Source organism: Choloepus didactylus, chromosome 8, assembly GCF_015220235.1.
Source record: "Choloepus didactylus isolate mChoDid1 chromosome 8, mChoDid1.pri, whole genome shotgun sequence".
NCBI classification, from domain to species: Eukaryota; Metazoa; Chordata; class Mammalia; order Pilosa; family Megalonychidae; genus Choloepus; species Choloepus didactylus.
The window spans coordinates 13,764,115-13,782,350 of NC_051314.1; the positions used below are offsets into that span (position 1 = coordinate 13,764,115).

The window sequence follows — 18,236 nt, forward strand, 5'->3', positions numbered from 1 at the left end:
AGGCTTATAAGGCAAGACAATAAGAAGTAGAAGTTTTTCCTTTAAGAATAAAATATGTCAAGCAAGTTTGTTAAATTTTATCAATTAAAATGTACCAAAAGGAAATGACTAAAAATTTATGTAACATTTAAATTAATTTACTAAGTATGTAATTGTTGAGGAATAATTACTCAAACTGACAAAAAAAATCTTCATTTTATATATAGGTTCTAATATTATAAAACCTTTCAAATACTTTAAAAGTATTTTAAAAGTATTTATAATGGCTACAAAATATAAAAGCCAAAAAGATGCCTGACAATGTATCCTTGGCAATTAGCACCCGGCGGTCTGGTTCTGGTACAGGCTTCTCAATTACCAGCTACAGGACCTGAGGCCAGAAAGGCACTTCCAGGAATTTTTCCTCATGTTTTCGGGGGTGGGGGTGGGAACATGTTTGAGGAACATCAAAATATCTGTTCTTACCTAAAAAGGTTTTTGGGGATCAGATGTATAATTACATGATGTAAAGCATAAAATCAGTAGAGTAGATGCTCTCTCGATCAACTCCACTCACTCATTCCCACATTAACTGATACTGCCCACTCCCTCTATAAAACAAGCTACTGAGGCTCATGACAAGTGAAACAGGCCTTCTCTTTGATCTTGCCCCTCACCTGTTTATGACAATTATGCACTGGAAAAACAATAAAATATCTAGAAAGATTTGGCATTCAAATTACTTCACAGTTCTCATTCTACTATAGCTAACAGAGTGCATTTCATAGATGACACATTATAACATAGCTGACTAAGGAGACACCTTGGGACTCCATGCTCACAGGGCCACACTAATGGCAAGTCCTTGGCCTGCTGCAGTTTACTCTTCTCTGGCCTCTCCAGATCCAAGCTCCACTCTTCTCTACCCAGCTCTGTGTCCCAGGAGACTCCAACAATGGGCTCCCTTCCCTCTGGCTGGTGGCTGGGCTAATCCAATGGGAGGCATGGGCAGGAGAGGAAGCAGGGTTGGCAGTAGGCATATTCCTCTATGAAAGGCTGCCACACCTACCTTGCAGCCCTTTCACTCAGTTAAAGCTTTTTTAGTTTCATCCTTTCTGGAATCTATTAGGCCCCCCTGTTCCTCTTAAATCTCTTTGTAGCTTAACTTGTCTGATTACTCTAGTTCATCCCATCTCTGAGAGCCATTGCTCTTTCTCCCCCAGTGACTCCTTTTCCTTATCCCCAATATGGAACACTGTCATCTGTCATGTACTCTCCCCATCCTTCCCCCCATCTTCAAGGCTGTTACCAAGGCTTTGACCCTACACTCACTTCTTAAAATCCCCTATCTGCTTACAAAGATCCTATCCATTCTTCAAGGCCCAGTTCAAGTCTTACCTTCTCTACTACTCCAGTGCTCAATTTTCAAAAGTGTTAAGAGTAGAAACAAGGGAAGCTGACAAAGGATACTAAAGCACCCAGTGGCTACACTGGGCTCCTTACCACTGTTAGGCCTGCAGGGGCAAGAGGAGAACAGTGACTGGAGCTGGGAGAGAAAGCTGTAGCTGTAACTGAAGCATTCAGACAGACCTGAATGCTAATTTGTTGTGTGACCTTGAGAAAGTTACTCAATTTGTCTGAGTTTCAGTTTCCCTACTGAAATTTGGGAACAATAGCTATTCTGGGGACTAACTAATAATATATTTGAACTTGGTACATTAATAGGTGCTCAATAAATGTTAAAGAGCAACTAAAGAGACAACAGCAATAAAAGGGAATACATGACACGGCAAGGAAGAAAATGGTGGCATAGACAGGAGTGGAAGCTAGTCAGTCCACCGGAACAACTAATAAACAACCAGGAACAAATAGTAAATAATCTGGAATAACTTTGGGGGGACAAAGGTGACCACCCACTCATCATATACCAACCTGAATTGGGAGGAATGCCTGAGATTGCAGCATAAAATCTGAAAGTAAAAACTGTGGACCCGAGACGGGAGCCCCCTCACCCCACAGCCTGAACTGCAAAGCCTCGCTGTGCTAGAGAGCAGCACTCACTGAGCAAGCGAATATAGCTCAGCTGAGCTCTAACTGGGGTTTTAATTAGCAAGCTACAAATCCCCAACAAGCAGACAGAGGCTTTTGGTGATAACTGACCTTGAAGAGCTGGAGGACCTCTCTGGGAGGGAGGGAGAGCCCAGAGGACCAGGTGCTGTCTCTGGCAGACGAGTGAAACTGAGGGGGGCCTTAGACTGACCCTGAAGGGGGTCTTTCTGTCCCTTTTTCAGCTCAGTGAAGAAAGCCTCAGCCATTTTCAATTCCCAGTGCTCAGACCCAGAAAGGGTGGGGATAGCAGAGTCAGAGATGATTCAAATGCAAATGACATCTCCTCAGGGGGTATATCATCCCTAAGAGGAAAGAGGTGGTGCCAAGCTCTACTACCCGCCTTCCATTCAGAACCAGACCCCAGAGCCTGGGGGAAAACTGCCATGGGCCACACCTCTTACAGCAGTCGGGAGTGGCAGGCTGACAGGTGCCACCTACTGGGCAGAAAAGCACAGTGACTTGAGGCCTCACAGGATGTACCAATCTTCTAAGACACACCCTCAGGGAGACCTGAAACTACTGCCTTCTTCCAAGACCTGAGCCCATTCTGGTCTAGGAAAACCTGATTGGGGTAACCAAGGAGGCCAGATGCCCAGACAACAGAAAACTACAACCTACACTAGGAGGGGCAAAGTTATGGCCCAGTCAAAGGAACAAACTTACACTTCAACTGAGATAAAGGAATTTAAACAACTACTGCTGAATCAATTCAGAACGTTTAGGGAAGATATGGAAAAAGACATGAAGCATATAATGAAAACACTGGGCATACATAAGGTAGAAATCAAAAGTTCAAAAAAACAACTGACAGAATCTATGGAAATGAAAGGCACAACACACGAGGTGAAGGACACAGCAGAGACATACAACAGCAGATCTCAAGAGGCAGAGGAAAATACTCAGGAACTGGAGAACAAGGCACCTGAAAGCCTACACACAAAAGAACAGATAGAAAAAAGAATGGGAAAATATAAGCAATGTCTCCAGGAACTTAAGGACAAAACAAAATGCAGGAATGTACATGTCATGGGTGTTCCAGAAGGAGAAGAGAAGGAAAAAGGGCAGAAGCAATAATAGAGAAACAATCAATGAAAATTTCCCATCTCTTATGAAAGACATAAAATTACGGATCCAAGAAGTGCAGGGTACCCCAAACAGAATAGATCCAAATAGGCCTACATCAAGACATTTAATAATCAGATTATCAAATATCAAAGATAAAAAGAGAATCCTGAAAGCAGCAAGAGAAAAGCGATCCATCACATACAAAGGAAGCTTGATAAGACTATGTGCGGATCTCTCAGCAGAAACCATGGAGGCAAGAAGGAAGTGGGGTGATACATTTAAGATACTGAAAGAGAAAAACTGCCGACCAAGAATCCTATATCCAGCAAAACTGTCCTTCAAATATGAGGGAGAGCTCAAAATATTCTCTGACAAACAGAAGATGACAGAGTTTGTGAACAAGATATCTGCTCTTCAGGAAACATTAAAGGGAGCACTAGAGACAGAAAGGAAGAGACAGGAGTGAGAGGTTTGGAACACAGTTTTGGGAGATAGTAGCACAGCAATGTAAGTACACTGAACAAAGATGACTGTGAGTATGGTTGAAAGAGGAAGGTTAGGAACATGTGGAACACCAGAAGGAAAGAGGAAAGATAAAGACTGAGACTATATAACTCAGGGAAACCTAGGGTGCTCAACAATTGTGATAAAAGGTACAAATATTTTTTTTTTTTTTGAAGATGCAGAAGTTTTTATTGGTCACCGGTTCCCCAGAGGGCACCCTGCTTCTGCTGCCTCAGTGCCTCAGAACTTGGGTGTCGTTGGTCTCAGATACCACTTTGCCGTCCACAATCCTGCGGGTGGTGGTCTTGTGGATGGTTTGCATGGAGTTGCCGCAGCCCAGGGCGTCGCTGAGACTGAAGTCCTCTCCGTCTTCTAGCAGGCGGCGATAGGTGGCAATCTCAGTCTCCAGCTTGACCTTGATGTTCAGCAGGGCCTCGTACTCCTGGGCCTGGCGCTGCCCCTCTGCCCGGGTCTGTGCCAGCTCCGATTCCAGGTGCAGCAGGACCCCGTTGAGCTGCTCCATCTGCAGAGCATAGCGGGCTTCCACCTCCCGCAGGCTGTTCTCCAGGCTGGCTTTCAGATTCCTCATGGAGTCCAGGTCAATTTCCAAGGACTGGACAGTACGTCTCAGCTCCATGAGTGTCATCTCAGCAGCTCCTATCTCAGCGGACTGAGAGGTGACCACTGTGGTGCTCTCTTCAATCTGCTGAGACCAGTACTTGTCCAGCTCCTCTCGGTTCTTCTGAGCCAACTCGTCATACTGGGCTCGGATGTCTGCCATGATCTTGCTGAGGTCCTCAGACTTGGGGGCATCCACCTCCACAGTCAGCCCAGAGCTGGCAATCTGCGCTTGTAGGCCCTTTACTTCCTCCTCATGGTTCTTCTTCATGAAGAGCAGCTCCTCTTTGAGAGCCTCGATCTCCGCCTCCAGCTGCAGCCGGGTGACGTTGGTGTCATCATTGACCTTGCGGAGCCCATGGATGTCGCTCTCCACAGACTGGTGCATGGCCAGCTCCGTCTCGTACTTGACTCTGAAGTCATCTGCAGCCAGCCGGGCATTGTCAATCTGCAGAACGATGCGGGCGTTGTCCACAGAAACCTCAAAGATCTGAGCCCTCAGTTCCTCGATGATCTTGAAGTAGTGGCTCCAGTCCCTGACCTGGGGTCCCTTCTTCTCCAGGTGTTCCCGAATTTTGCCCTCCAGTCTCCGATTCTCAGTCTCCAAGCTTCTCACCCTGTCCAGGTAGGAGGCTAGGCGGTCGTTGAGGGCCTGCATGGTCTCCTTCTCGCCCTGGATGCCCCCCATTCCCGCCAGACCCCCGGCCACCCCGCCGGCCAGGCCCCCGAACCCCCAGCTGCCCCGGGAGCTGGAGGAGCGGGACACGGAGATACGGGAGCCCAAGCCCCTGGCGCCCGCATAGACGCTGGCCGCGCTGCTGGCCGGCCGGACCCGGTGGCTGGGCAACTGGACTGAGCCCAGGGATCGGTAGTTGGTGGAGAAGGTGGTGGAGCGGGTGGTGAAGCTCATGTTGTCTGGGGAGTGAGGCGAGAGGCCAGGACTCGGGATATGGACGCCCAAATATGTTTTTACATGAGGTAAAACAAATGAATGTCAACACTGCAAGGTGTTAAAAATGGGGTGGGATTGGGGGAAAAATACAACCAATGAAAACTAGAGACTATAGTTAACAGAAACATTGTATTATGCTTCCTTTAATATAACATAGGCAATATACCAAAGCTAAATGCATATGGGGGAGGGGAGGGACATAGGGGAACGGTATGGGATTCTTGGTATTGGTGACCTTGTCTGACTTTTTAGTCTACTTTAGTTTAATGCTGTCTTTCCTTTTGTTGCTTCCTAGCTGTCATGTTCTGTTTTTTTTTTTTTCCTCTCTCTCTTTTTTTCTTTTTCTCCTGTCACTCTACCTTCTTTGACTCTTCCTCCTCCTTTGTTGAAGAAATGGAGATGTTCTTACACAGATAGAGACAATGGTGGTGAATACATAAACACATGACTATACAAGGAAAACCGATTGTTTACTCAGGACGGAATGTATGGTGTATGAACAAAATCATCTTTAAAAAAAAGGGGTTGATGAAGAAACCTTGAGGGCACTATATTGAGTGAAATGACAGAAACATAAGGACAAATATTGCAGGGTCTCACTGATATGAACTAATTATAATATGTAAATTCATAGACAAGAAATATAATTTATCAGGATAAAGAATGAGGCTAAAGAATGGGGAGCAGTTGCTTATTATGAGCAGAATGTTCAACTAGGGTGAACTTAAATGTTTGGAAATGGACAGAGGTAATGGCAGTACATTGTGAGAATAACTAACAGTGCTGAATGGTGTGTGAAGGTGGTGGAAAGGGGAAGCTCAGAGTGAGGTATGTCACCAGAAGGAAAGTTGGAGATTAAAAGATGGGAATGTATAAAACAGTGAATCTTGTGGTGGACAATGTCCGTGATTAACTGTACAAATATTAGAAATCTCTCTCATGAACTAGAACAAATGTATGACACTATAACTAGAAGTTAATAATACAGGGGCATATAGGAAAAAATATGTGTACCTATTGCAAACCATATACTACAGTTAGTAGTAGTTTAACATTCTTTCATCAACAGTAACAAATGTACTACACCAATACTATGAATCAATAATGGAGGGGGGTTGGTTAGGGATATGGGAGGATTTGAGTTTCCTTTTTTGTGTGTGTCTTTATTTCTTTCCTGGAGTAATGAAAATGTTCTAATTGAAAAAAAAATTAAAATGTGGTGATGGATGCACTGCTGTATGATGTTACCATGGGCAACTGACTGTACACTTTGGATCTTTGAATAATTGTACAGTATGTGAACAATCTCAATTAAAAAAATAATAAAAAAATTTTTTTAAAATTTTAAAAAAAGGGAATTCATGATAATGGATAGGGTCTAACGAGGGAGGAGAAAAGACTCAAAGGAACATTATTGGGACATATGAAAAATAGGAATATGGACTAAATTTTATATCAATGTTAAATTTCTTGAACTTGACAAATACTTAAGGTAGTTACATAGTGAATATCCTTATTCTTAGGAAATGTACATGCAGTAGTTAAGTGCTCAAGGAACATGATATATACAACCTACATTCAAGTGTTCAGAAAATGGATTGATATACATAGAATGATATGGCAATTGTGGCAAAACATTAAAATTGGTGGATCTGCATATTGGGAGAGGGTAGGTATGGAGTTTGTAGTATTTTTGTATCTGGCCTGTAGGTTTCAAAGTATTTCAAAATAAAAAGTTCAGGGAAAAAAAAAACCTTAAAAAAATAAGTACAAGTTGATGAACAACTCACAAAGCATCTTCTACTCTGAATTCTTATTTTCCCTTTAGTCTCCTATCTCCATTTGTGTCTATGCCATTTTCATTTGAATGTGCTGTAAAAAAGGAAAGTGTCTTCCCCTCCTGGAGGGTTCACTCCTGGCCCCTCTATCTCTGAATGCTAAGCTCAGAAGGAGAAACAAGGTCTGAGGAGCTCAGCCCCTTTCTCTCCTTTCCTCTTGGAAGCCAGCTGCCACCAAAGAGCATGCATCCTGCATCCATAAATCCTGCGGGGGGCAGGACCTCACAGTTGTGCCTGTGCCAACTGAATTTTGAGGTTCAGTGTTAAGAAGTTTTCTTGTTTGTAGATAAAAGTCATATTCTCCATTATAACTTTACTAGTAAAAGAAGTGCAATTTTGGTATCTCAAATGTCTTATCCTTTTGTCTAGTTTCTGAAACATTATACAACTCAGGCAAGAGAAGAGGAGTGCTATTTACTTGGCCTCTTGCAGACCCTAACATCTGGTACATGGGTCTGAAATCTTGAGAAACAGACATGAAGTAAAATTTGGGGAGTAAAATACATGTGGGAATTTTGAGGCTTCAGTTGGGGCCAGGACACTAGGCCTTAGACTTTAGTGAGGGGGCAAAGTATTTTGACCTTGGCAGTTTGTAGAGGCTTACCATTAAGCCATTTGAGTTTTTACTCTTGTGCATGAACTTTTAACTACTGAGGCTACACTAGAAGTTTATAAACCATAGGCCACACAGTATTTTGACCTTGGTGATGACAGTTTTGCAGCTTTTTCTTCAGAAAAAAGGCTGTTTCTATAGAGACAAGGCTGCATGCACTAGGCACATAAGCCTCAGCAAAGAAACAAGCCACAGTCGGTCACGTTGGCGATGGCAGTGGTACTACTGAAAGCTCAGTTAAACGTCAGCTCAGCATAAACCGGCCGCTCTGGCCTAGCAAGCAAATGTCAGCTGTGCTGGCCTCAGCACAGGTAAGAGGGCACTGGTGGGCCTAAGTGGCTTCAGTATACAGAAGGTTGCTAGTTCACCTTGAATTATGCAGGAGCAGTTTTTCCTAAGCAGGCATGGCTGAGGCAAGATTAGACTTCAGGGAAAAGAGACTATCTTCATATAGGCCTTTTAGATGTTAGAGAGTATAACCGTAAACTACAAGGCAGCTGAATTTCAAACAGCACATCATTACAAAACCAGTGAAGTTCTAGGTTTAAATTGTGCTAGGCTTATATAGGTGATTCAAGTGGGAAACGGATATTAAAAGGTTTCTGACTTTACTTCATATAAGGAAGAAAGGAAGAAAGAAGGAAGGGAGGAAGGGAGGAAGGGAGGGAGGGAGGAAGGAGGAAGGGAGGGAGGAAGAAAAGAAGGAAGCTCATATAAGACTTGGTAATTGGGGGTGCCACCACTATAAATCCCTAAATTTTGTAAAACGACAGCAAGGCTTCAAATACTAATCTCTAAAGAGAAGGCATCATGCAGTGATAGATTTTTCTCCAGATAGGGTAAAGACCCAGTTCAAATTTAACCTCCAACTGGGAGATTTCTCCAAATTGAGTATAAGTATCCAAGTCAGGGACCAATTGGCATTTGGTAAGGCTAAAACCAAGAGGGCCTCTGCCTATCCTCCTTCCCTCAGATACCAATGAGTTTCTACCACAGTCTTTGGCAAGACTAAGTACAGTATTCAGTCTTGCCAAATTTTACCAGAAATAACAGCTCTTGGGCTGGAGGTAGGCTTACTTTCTGAATTTGGTGGTTGTGAAGGCAATGCCGAAATAATTTAGCCTTGGAGTTCATATAATTTATATATTGTTCTGATCTATTTTAGAATCTTCTGGAGACAAAATCTATTTTGCCCACCAGTGGTCCCAAGAAAATATCCCAGAGAACAGTGAGTTACCAATGGTGGTTGGTAGCAGGGTACTGTCCTCCCACAAGTAGAGCAGGACTGTCCTGATGACCACCTCTCCCCTACAGGACAGGCTCACTCCTGGCGGACCCAGACTTACTAGGTAAGACCAATGCATTAAGAGACAAAAGCTGAGTAACGTTAGGGAAGGAAACATCATCACTCTAGATGCTTCCTTTCATGTGTGTCGGGGGTTGATGGGTGGGGAACAACATCAATTTGTTTAATATTCCTGGCCTCATCGTATCCCTAACTCATACTGTCAGGAATGAAGTAACTTATCAAATTAGTGAATCTGGAAGGAGAAACTGGGCTTCACGAGGACAGCCCCTTCCTCTCCCCTTTCCCTTGGGGGATCCCATTCTGCTCTGATGCTTCTTTCTTCTAAGAGGCACAGGCCTTCCCCAGACTGGTGCTGCTGGGAGGGTAAAACTGTCAAGTTCTGGAATATAGTACCTGGAAGCCCAGTTGTCCTTATAAGTTGGTTCTCCTATATCACCTTTATTAGTAATAAAAGTGAAATTTTTATTTTCACTTGCTTTACTCTTTTGTCTTGTACATCCTTTGGTTCTGAAGTTGGGCAGGAAAGAGAAAAGTATTGGGTCCCCTTCAACTCCAATGTATATATGACATTTAAACTCTTGAGAATTAATTTCAGTTTTCTGCATCAATCTTATCTTCCTAATTATCCCATTATCATAATATTAATAACATAATTTTACTTCACAAGATTTTCACTAACTTTATTTCTAGCTACTCCCAATGAACACACTCTACTCTACTCCACTCAAGTAAATCTTCTTTCCATTCTCTCCATAAACCTAATTTCCATCTAAGTACATGCCATTCTAGTTCATAGTCCCTTTTGAAATCGCTTCCCTTCATCATCAATTCACTTCTCTACCCTTCTAATATCAAGTTAATTTTTATTTCTAGAACTCTTTCCTGATTAACACCATATTATCCACCTACTTACTACATGTTATGTCAAAACCTATTATTCTATTTGTGCTTTATTTAATTTGTTCTCATGTTTCTGTTGTTCTGGAACTCTCTCTAATTTTTTTTTAATATGTGTTTCTTGAAAAACCCTTGATGGCATTCTCACTTGAAAGCATGACTTACAGTTGTGCCTAAGGGTCTAAGTCAGTTTTACGTCCTTTTGACAAAATGGAAGGAGAATAAAGTAGGCAGTGTAAATCATATGGTAACCCAAGGATTCCAGTTGAGAAGTGACAAAATGTCTAGTTTATCAGTTTGACAGAGTCAGGGGAAAGTCAAGACAAAGTCCCTACTTAGATGAAAATAAACTGGAGGGGTGTACACGTGGTGCTAAAGCTGTCATATGATGATGTGACAACACAGCACATCATTTTACCTCACGGCTGTCATCAGTTTGCCATATGTGGTAAATGATGGGACAGTCTTGACCTGGCACAGTGCTCAGCACACACAGGACAAGACTCAGGGTAAATGACTAAACGTCATACAGTATTTTTGCTAGGTCTTCTATTAAAGTTGGCAAATATGTTAATATGTTCAAAGCTCTCTAGAGCACACCTGTCTCTCCAGCCTCATTTGTCAGGCCTCTTTGTTCCCTTTGTTCCAGTCACACTGAACTATTTACAGCTTTGCAAATATGCCAGATTGTCTTAGGTGTCCATGTTTTTTGTTCATGTTACTCTTTCATTCTCTTCCCTGGTGAACCAGTGAACATCCTACTCATCATCTAAGACTTGGTTTTTATAAAGTATTTCCTGATCCATCCATCTTTAGGTGGAACTGATGATTCCTTCCTCAGTGCCCCCAAAGGAACCTGTCTGAATTCTATTATGGGATCTGTAACAGTTAATTGGATTTATTTGTTTACACAGGTGCCTCCCCTATTAGATTGTTAACCTCCTGGTACCAGATACTATGTCTTGCTCATCTCTGCATTCACAGCTCACTTAGAACTGTGTTCCTGGCATCTAATATGCATTCAATGAATTTCTATGTAAGAATGACTGAGTCAGTCAGCTGAAGTCCATTATCATGCAATAGATATCAATTTAATAAACACTTACTGAGTCAGTACTACATGCCAAATGATGCTGGTCTAATGTGGTATAGTAGAATGAACTTGGGCTTTAAAGGAACAGAACCATTATTCTTTGTCATTTATGCGCTGTGTAATCTTGGGGAAGTTACTTAATTTTCCAATCCTCATTACTTTCATCCATAAAACTGGGCAGGAGGGGGTGTTATATGGATAAATTAAATAATGTATGAAGAGCTCTTAGCAGAGTATCCATGAGCAGCCAACAGGCACTATAAAAAAGTTAGTTCCTTTCCAAGAAGTCTCAAAGGGTTCAGAGACTAGTAAAGGAGACAGATACAAATAAATAACTATAATGTAAAATAATAAATGTTTTATTACTGTGAGACTAGCAGGTGCTCTTAGAACACAGATGAAAAAAATTCTTCCCAGAGATTCTGGGAGGAGACATTAGAAAAGCTATAAAAAGGAAGAGGAGATAGTTGCATTCTTCTCCTCTCTTCCAAACCCCAAGAAAAGAGAAGAGCATTAACCAGGTATGGTAGTTTGAAACAGTATATACCCAAGAAGAGCAAGTTCTTAAAGTCAATCCATTCCTGTGGGTGTGGACCCACTGTTAAGTAGGATCTTTTGATGAGGTTACTACAGTTAGGGTGTGACCCACCTCAGTCAGGATGGGTCTTAATCATCTTCCTGGAGTCCTTTAAGACAGGATGAATACAGAGAAAAAGAGAAAGCCATGGAGGCAAGAAGCTGAAATCAACAAAACCCGGAAGAGAAGGAAGAGACCAGGAGATGCCACCATGTGCCTTGTCATATGGCAGAGGAACCAAGGATAGCCAGCAGGCAGTCTTCAGGAAAAAAGCACCACCCTGATGATGCCTTGATTTGGACATTTTCCCAGACCATAAGCAAATAAATTTCCGTTTTTCAAGCTGAACCATTTCATGGTATATTGCTTTCAGCAGCCTTAGGAAACTAAAATACCAAGGCACAAAGCTGTGAAAAAGCTCTATGTATTTGGAAACAGAAAATGGTCTGGTAAGACTTACAAATAGGAATTCACCAAAGAACCCAGAAACATGCCTTAGATTTATGTTCTGAAGGGGGTTTGTAGGATAACATTGGTAGCAATTGGGAGTCATGCGAAATTTTGATGCAAAGGAGTGACGTGACTAAATCTACAGTTGAGAAAGTTAACTCTGGCAGTAATGTGGACTAAGGACTGGAGCAGGGAACAATCTGAGGTAAAGAAACTAGGAAGATACTCACTTAAAACTGTGGAATTGCTAATCCTAAGAACTAAGTTCTAAGCTTTATAGGTTGAAGCACCAATTTCAATGTCAGTGTCAATCTATATACAAGTGCTTTTTTAAAGGGACTGGTATACATGGACACCAAAGTATGAATGTAAAGGCTAATGTGATGCTATCTTAAATACTTTTCTATAAGAACTTCAGTAAGAAATAACATCAAAATGTACAGTTTTCTTCTTTTTAATGAAGACTTTCTTTTCATTGTCAATACATGGTGGACAGAAATTTTAAAAACTTACCTTTGACAGTATCCTGGGGCTATACAAGCCCGTGAAGATGAGTCTAGGCTACATTCAGTGCAAAAAACCAAAACCCTGAAAAGAGAAAAAAAATCATGAGTCACACACTCATAGCAAGATGCTATGGGGAGTGGCGAAGCACAGGCTCTGAATCCAGGGAAGCTAGTAACAATCCAGGCTATTGCTTCTCAGACCAGTGGCCTACTCTCTCAAGACCTCAGCATCCTCATCAAGCATCGGGAACAGTAACAGTGTCTTCTTCATAGGACTATTTCGCAGTTTAAATGAAATATGTATAAAGCGTTTAATATAGGGTAGAGCACCAAACATATGCTTGATAAAGGCAAAGGTTATTAAGAATGTAAACTGAAACACTTGCAGAAGAAACACTAAAATCTGTATTAACCTTAATTAATTATTTTGGTAATGGATGATGGGGAAGGAAGCACAACTTTGCATATGTGATTACCAACAGTGAACTGTATATTCAAAAAGAGATAAAAAGGGAAATTTTAGGTTGTATAACACACACACACACACTTACAAACCCACAGAACTGTACAACAAAAAGAGTGAACGCTAAAGGAAACTACGGACTACAGTTAATACTATAATTATAATATTGGTTCATCAATTGTAACAAAGGTACTACACTAATGCAAAATGTTAATAAGGAAAACTGTGTGAGAGGGGATTATATGGGAACAGTATACTTTCTGTATGATGTTTCTGTAAACTTATAACTGCTTTAATTTAAAAAAAAAAACCTTTATTTCTTATTTTGCATTATTTTTCTACCAGAAAAATACCAAGTTGCCTTTTCAACATCTCCATTGGGATGTTTCATAATCATTTCAGATTCAGCATGTCCCAGACTGTACTCTTCATCCCCCATCCAGACATGTTCCTCTCCAGTCACCACCATCCACCCAGTTGCTCAGGTGAGAATCCTGAGACTTTTCCTGGATTTCTCGCCCTACTGCAGCCTCCTCTGTATAAGCCAATTAGCAAGTCCTGTCATTTCTGCTTTCAAGAGATGTACGTCAAATCCAACCACAATTCTTCATTTCCATTGCTGTTGTCATCTGTGGCTTGCAGGAACCTTTTAGCTGATCTCCCAGGTCCCACTCATGCCCCTCCCCAATCCATTCCCACATGATGGTTGGAATAGCCTCTTCAAAATCAAATCATAGCAAGTTGCTAATAAATATAGTGAAATTTTTATTTCATGATGCAATGTCTCTCTATACACATACACGTGTGTATATATATATATGTCTAACTGTATATAATGATAAAATGGCCAATTAGTTTTAGTCATTAAGAGATCCCAAGCCAGTTCCTTTGTTTCACAATGGCAGAAACAAATGGCAGAAGGACATCCTGGTCAAGGTTGGACCAGAATCCCTACCTGTGTATGCAAATGTGGTTTAAAAAAAAAAAAAAAGATGCTGGATGAGCCCAGCAGAAGCTTAACCATGATTAGCTACTGCACTGCTGTCAGAAAGCCTGTCACTATTTGGAAGTTGGCCGCTTAGTTTCACAATCAATCTAATGCTTCTGTCCAAGAAAGCACATTCCATTCCCCATGGCTATGGATTGGAAGTTACAGCTTTTGTCCCACATTATGTCATATTATTTGAAGTGGTGCTTCAGTGAATTCTGAATTGATGTCCTCTACTTTAGATTATTTTTTAAACATTGTTTGAATAAACAAATCTCAGATGGAATTATGCTGTGATAAGCAATAGCGACATTTAATTATTTTCTCTACCCCCCCCCACCCCATTTCCTAGCAAATTTTCTTTCTAAAAGGCAAATTTGACCTGTAGGTACATCACTGCTTAAATTCAATCAGTAAGTGCCCATTACCTTTAGGGTAAAATCCAAGATCCCTCCAGCCCCATCATCTCACATTCTATTTGTCCAGACTATGCATAGTTTCCCACAACACTCTCTGCTGAGGACCATTTGCCTAACTCCCTTCCACGCCTCCTTGAAGGCCTGCCTCAAGTGTTGTATCCTAGAAGTTTTCTGTACTCTCCGTGGTTGGAACTCAGTTCCTCCTCTGAGATATACAGTATTACTGCTATTACCTGCAGGTCTGCTTTCTCCACTCAACAGAAACTCCTTTGAGCAAGGACCATGTCTCACACATCTCTGAATTTGGTACTGGGAAGCTGAACTGAATCCTGATGTAATCAGTGAGTCAGAATTTCAGTACTGCTGCTTCCTCATTACATGACAACGATAAAAGCGGAAGAAGCTAGGTCCTCACTAAGGATGCAAGGCTACGTGGTTACACACGACCTCTAACACCTCAGAGAATGACTGGATTCTTGAACTTTTTGTCAACCACAGACAATCAACATAAGAACACTGACTAATTTTCAGTTCTGTATTCTAATTAAAGTTTCTGCCCAGACTAAAACATGACTTCTTCTTCTCTAGACTTATTGTTAGTCCAAATTCTATACCAATGTCATAAAGTAGCCCAGAATTAGGTATCTTTCTCACAGACGAGTTTAGAAGGAGACAGTGATCAACTCTGCCCTTTGCCTACCTGGCAGTTGGTCCAAGATGTTTGCTGGCGTTCAGTGGGGGGAAAAACGAGTTAAAGCAGAGAGACGGGCAAGCGAGGAAAACTGAGCAGTTTTCCAAGTCCTCTTGCATCCAGTTTTTATAGAACAACTTCATTATTTTCTCTACAGGGACAGGCATGTGAACTCCTTTAATGGATGCACTCAGTTTCAAGATAAGCATAAAAATTAATTATAAAATCAACATTTGGAATTATCTACTTGTTGTTATCTACAGCACTATCTTCCTTCCGAAGGTGTGGATAATGGCAAATTCCTTGAAAACATTGTTTCCAAACATTCAGAACTACACTGTAATTCTACCATCTTATCATGGATAGCAGAAGCAGGAAACTATTCTGAATCATTCCACTGTTCTTTAGTCTCTTCCAGAGTCACAAAACTGGTCTTGGGATTCACACAGGTGGTGGGAGGGTTCAGTGGATATTGGATTAAATCAAACCCCAGGCTCTGATAAACTGCAAGTAGACTTCAAGAGGACCCGTAGCCAGGTACCTAACTAAACTCAGATCTTTCCTAGGAAATATGATAAATTGAAAGAAATAAATATTTGACAAACTATATTTATTTCACTTTACTATTATCATCTCTGATATAACAGGGGTTTCATTTCCAAACTTGGTTATTCAGCATGATTCTTTTTTAAATTTAATTTTTAACTCCCATTTAAAAAATTCTAAGCAATATGTGTAAAGTCCTTGACCACTGTCTTCCCAGTCTCCCCAGGACTTCCCTGGTCTTCCCAGGACTCATGACTGTTATCAGTTTGGTATCTACTATAATTTTGGGATGCAGACTATTAAACATATACATAAACTTTAACTGAGTCACAGATAACATCAGAAACCCTTCCTGCCTACATCTTTGACAACTGGCCTAACTTCATGAAGAAGTCTGGGAGAAACATCTTAAGTGACGCATTAGATGTGAAGGAGTAAAACAACCAGCAAGGAGGTGGAGACGGTCTTCCCTGGAGATGAGCACGGATGCAGGAGACTCAGTGGCAGGCAGGAGGGAGCCACACGTTCAATCTGTGAGTGGGGCAGCTGGCCCAAGTGGCAAGGAGGCACCTAGTTAACTAACATGAATAATAACATCAAAAGCCTAAGGAGCACAAGTGGAGGTAGCCTGACTACAGGCTAATGAATTTAGACACCAATATACAAGAGATTTACTAGTATTCCAAGATCTAGAAACAGTACATTTGCAGCTTCAGGCCACTTTTACTTCAGTTTGACACTTCAGAAATTCTGTAAAAATGTTCATGTCTTACCATCCCTATAAACATCCCCTTTAATCCCAAAATCTCCTCCAGCTATTATTGTGCCCTCCTTCCTCTCTTTCCTCTCCCAGTCAAGCTTCTTGAGAAAGCCATTTACATTTGTGGTCTCAATGTCCAATCCTCACATTCACTTACTAATTATCATCATTTCTGTCCCTAACAATTCTGGTTGTCAAATATAATGGATACTATTCATTTGTTCCTGCTTTATCACCTTTAGTATTTGGTAATCAGAACCACCAGATACTCTTGTTACTCTGGAGCTCCTTCCCTTTCTCGATATCAAGGATCCTGCAGATTCTGTCATTGAGCTGGAGGCACTGTGTTTTAGCTCCTAGTCTCTTGGCCGTGTCTCCAAGCCTTCATCACAACTGTTTGTTTTCAGCTTTCCACCATGGACTGCAGAGAGTGTGTGTGTGTGTGTGTGTGTGTGTGTCAGACTGGGGGTGGGGGGGCTTTTGTGCTGTATGTGGGGGGGTTTGGGGAGGGAACCAAACCCAGTCCCTAGTTTCAAGGATTGAGCCAACTTCTGATACTCCATGTCTGACTGGGCACAACAGGAAGGGAAAAACTCATTATTTTTGCTACCTCTTAGCCCATTGTTTTCCAGTCTCATTTGCTGGATAGTCTTCCTCTGCCTGTCCCTTCAGTGCTGGTGTGTTCCTCAGGAGTTTGTGCTTCCCTTTTTCTCTTTATTATACACACAAGCCCTGATCCTCTCTCGTAGATTTAACTACCACCTGGATCTTGGATGACTCCCAAATCTCTCTACCTGCCCAAAGTCAATGGACGTCTCCATTTTATACACTGCAGGTCCCAAAAACTCAACATATCCAAAACAAAGCTAATCCTCTCCTTACACTGGGTGGTTCTTCCTTGCCTCACTTCGGCAAATCAGAAATCTGGAAGCATCATCAGCTCCCTCCTCTCAACAAATTCCATCAATTCTAATCTCAGATTTCCCAGTATGTGCTTTTTTTCCCTATCCCCACTATCACTGCCCGAGATCTGGTGCTCTTTCTCACCAGTCTCATCCCAATTGTATTTCATCTCAAGATCCATTCCACCCCACCCTCATCCCTACCTTTGCTAGAATTACCTTTATAAAATACAAATCCATGTTGCCTTTGCAACATCTCTCATCTACCTTCAAGACAGAATTCAATTCCCAATGCATAGTATACAAGGCCTGGAACCTGCTGGCCTTTCTGGCATCATCTCACAATTGTTTCCTCTCTCAAAACGTATACCCCAGCAAATTTTTTTCAGTATTCCTTAAGCACCACATGGTTTCACATGCTCCTGCCTTTGAACATGCTGTTTCCAGCTGGACTGCCTTCCCACACACAGGACAAATTTCTTGTCAACATTCAAGATGTGGGCATAGGGAAACTTTTCTTTGAAGTCTTTCTTGATGCCCCTCCCCTCGTGGTCCGGATGGGTCCTTCCTCTGAGTTAACAACTGTATGTGGTACATATTTCTATTAGGCTTACCACACAATAGTGTAATGATTTGTTCATGAATATGTACACTGCTAGGTTATAAGCTTCCTCAAGGCAGGGTCTAAATCCTATTTCTCTCTGTATTGCCAGCACTGAATACAGTGCCAGCACAAGGAACATTTCCAACACACTCTTGTAGAACAAACACATAAAATGTTTAGGAAAAAGATAAAGTCAACTCAATATGATAATCTGAGCTTACCCCAATAAAGATGCTGTTCATCAGTTACAACAGTATAGACAGGATCACAGTACAGACTCCACTTTTTCATTCACTCATTCAATGAATAGGCCACCTGCCTATTCTCTGCTCTGGGACTATCATGGTAAAGTA

At 41.7% G+C, this 18,236-nt stretch overlaps 2 protein-coding genes across 5 annotated transcripts in view; both read right to left on the reverse strand.

Moving 5' to 3' along the window:
* TNRC6B (trinucleotide repeat containing adaptor 6B) overlaps positions 1 to 18,236 on the reverse strand; it is a 315,110-nt gene that overhangs the window by 196,138 nt on the left and 100,736 nt on the right. For all 4 annotated transcript variants that reach the window (XM_037846115.1, XM_037846118.1, XM_037846116.1 and 1 more), the window contains exon 2: positions 12,518 to 12,592. The gene's annotated coding sequence lies outside the window, so the exon portion shown is untranslated. The remainder of the gene's footprint in view (positions 1 to 12,517; positions 12,593 to 18,236) is intronic.
* Positions 3,846 to 5,222, reverse strand: LOC119541833 (keratin, type I cytoskeletal 18-like). The gene has a single exon (XM_037846120.1). It carries the CDS (start codon positions 5,183 to 5,185, stop codon positions 3,890 to 3,892), a length of 1,296 nt encoding a protein of 431 aa, XP_037702048.1. The 5' UTR covers positions 5,186 to 5,222; the 3' UTR covers positions 3,846 to 3,889.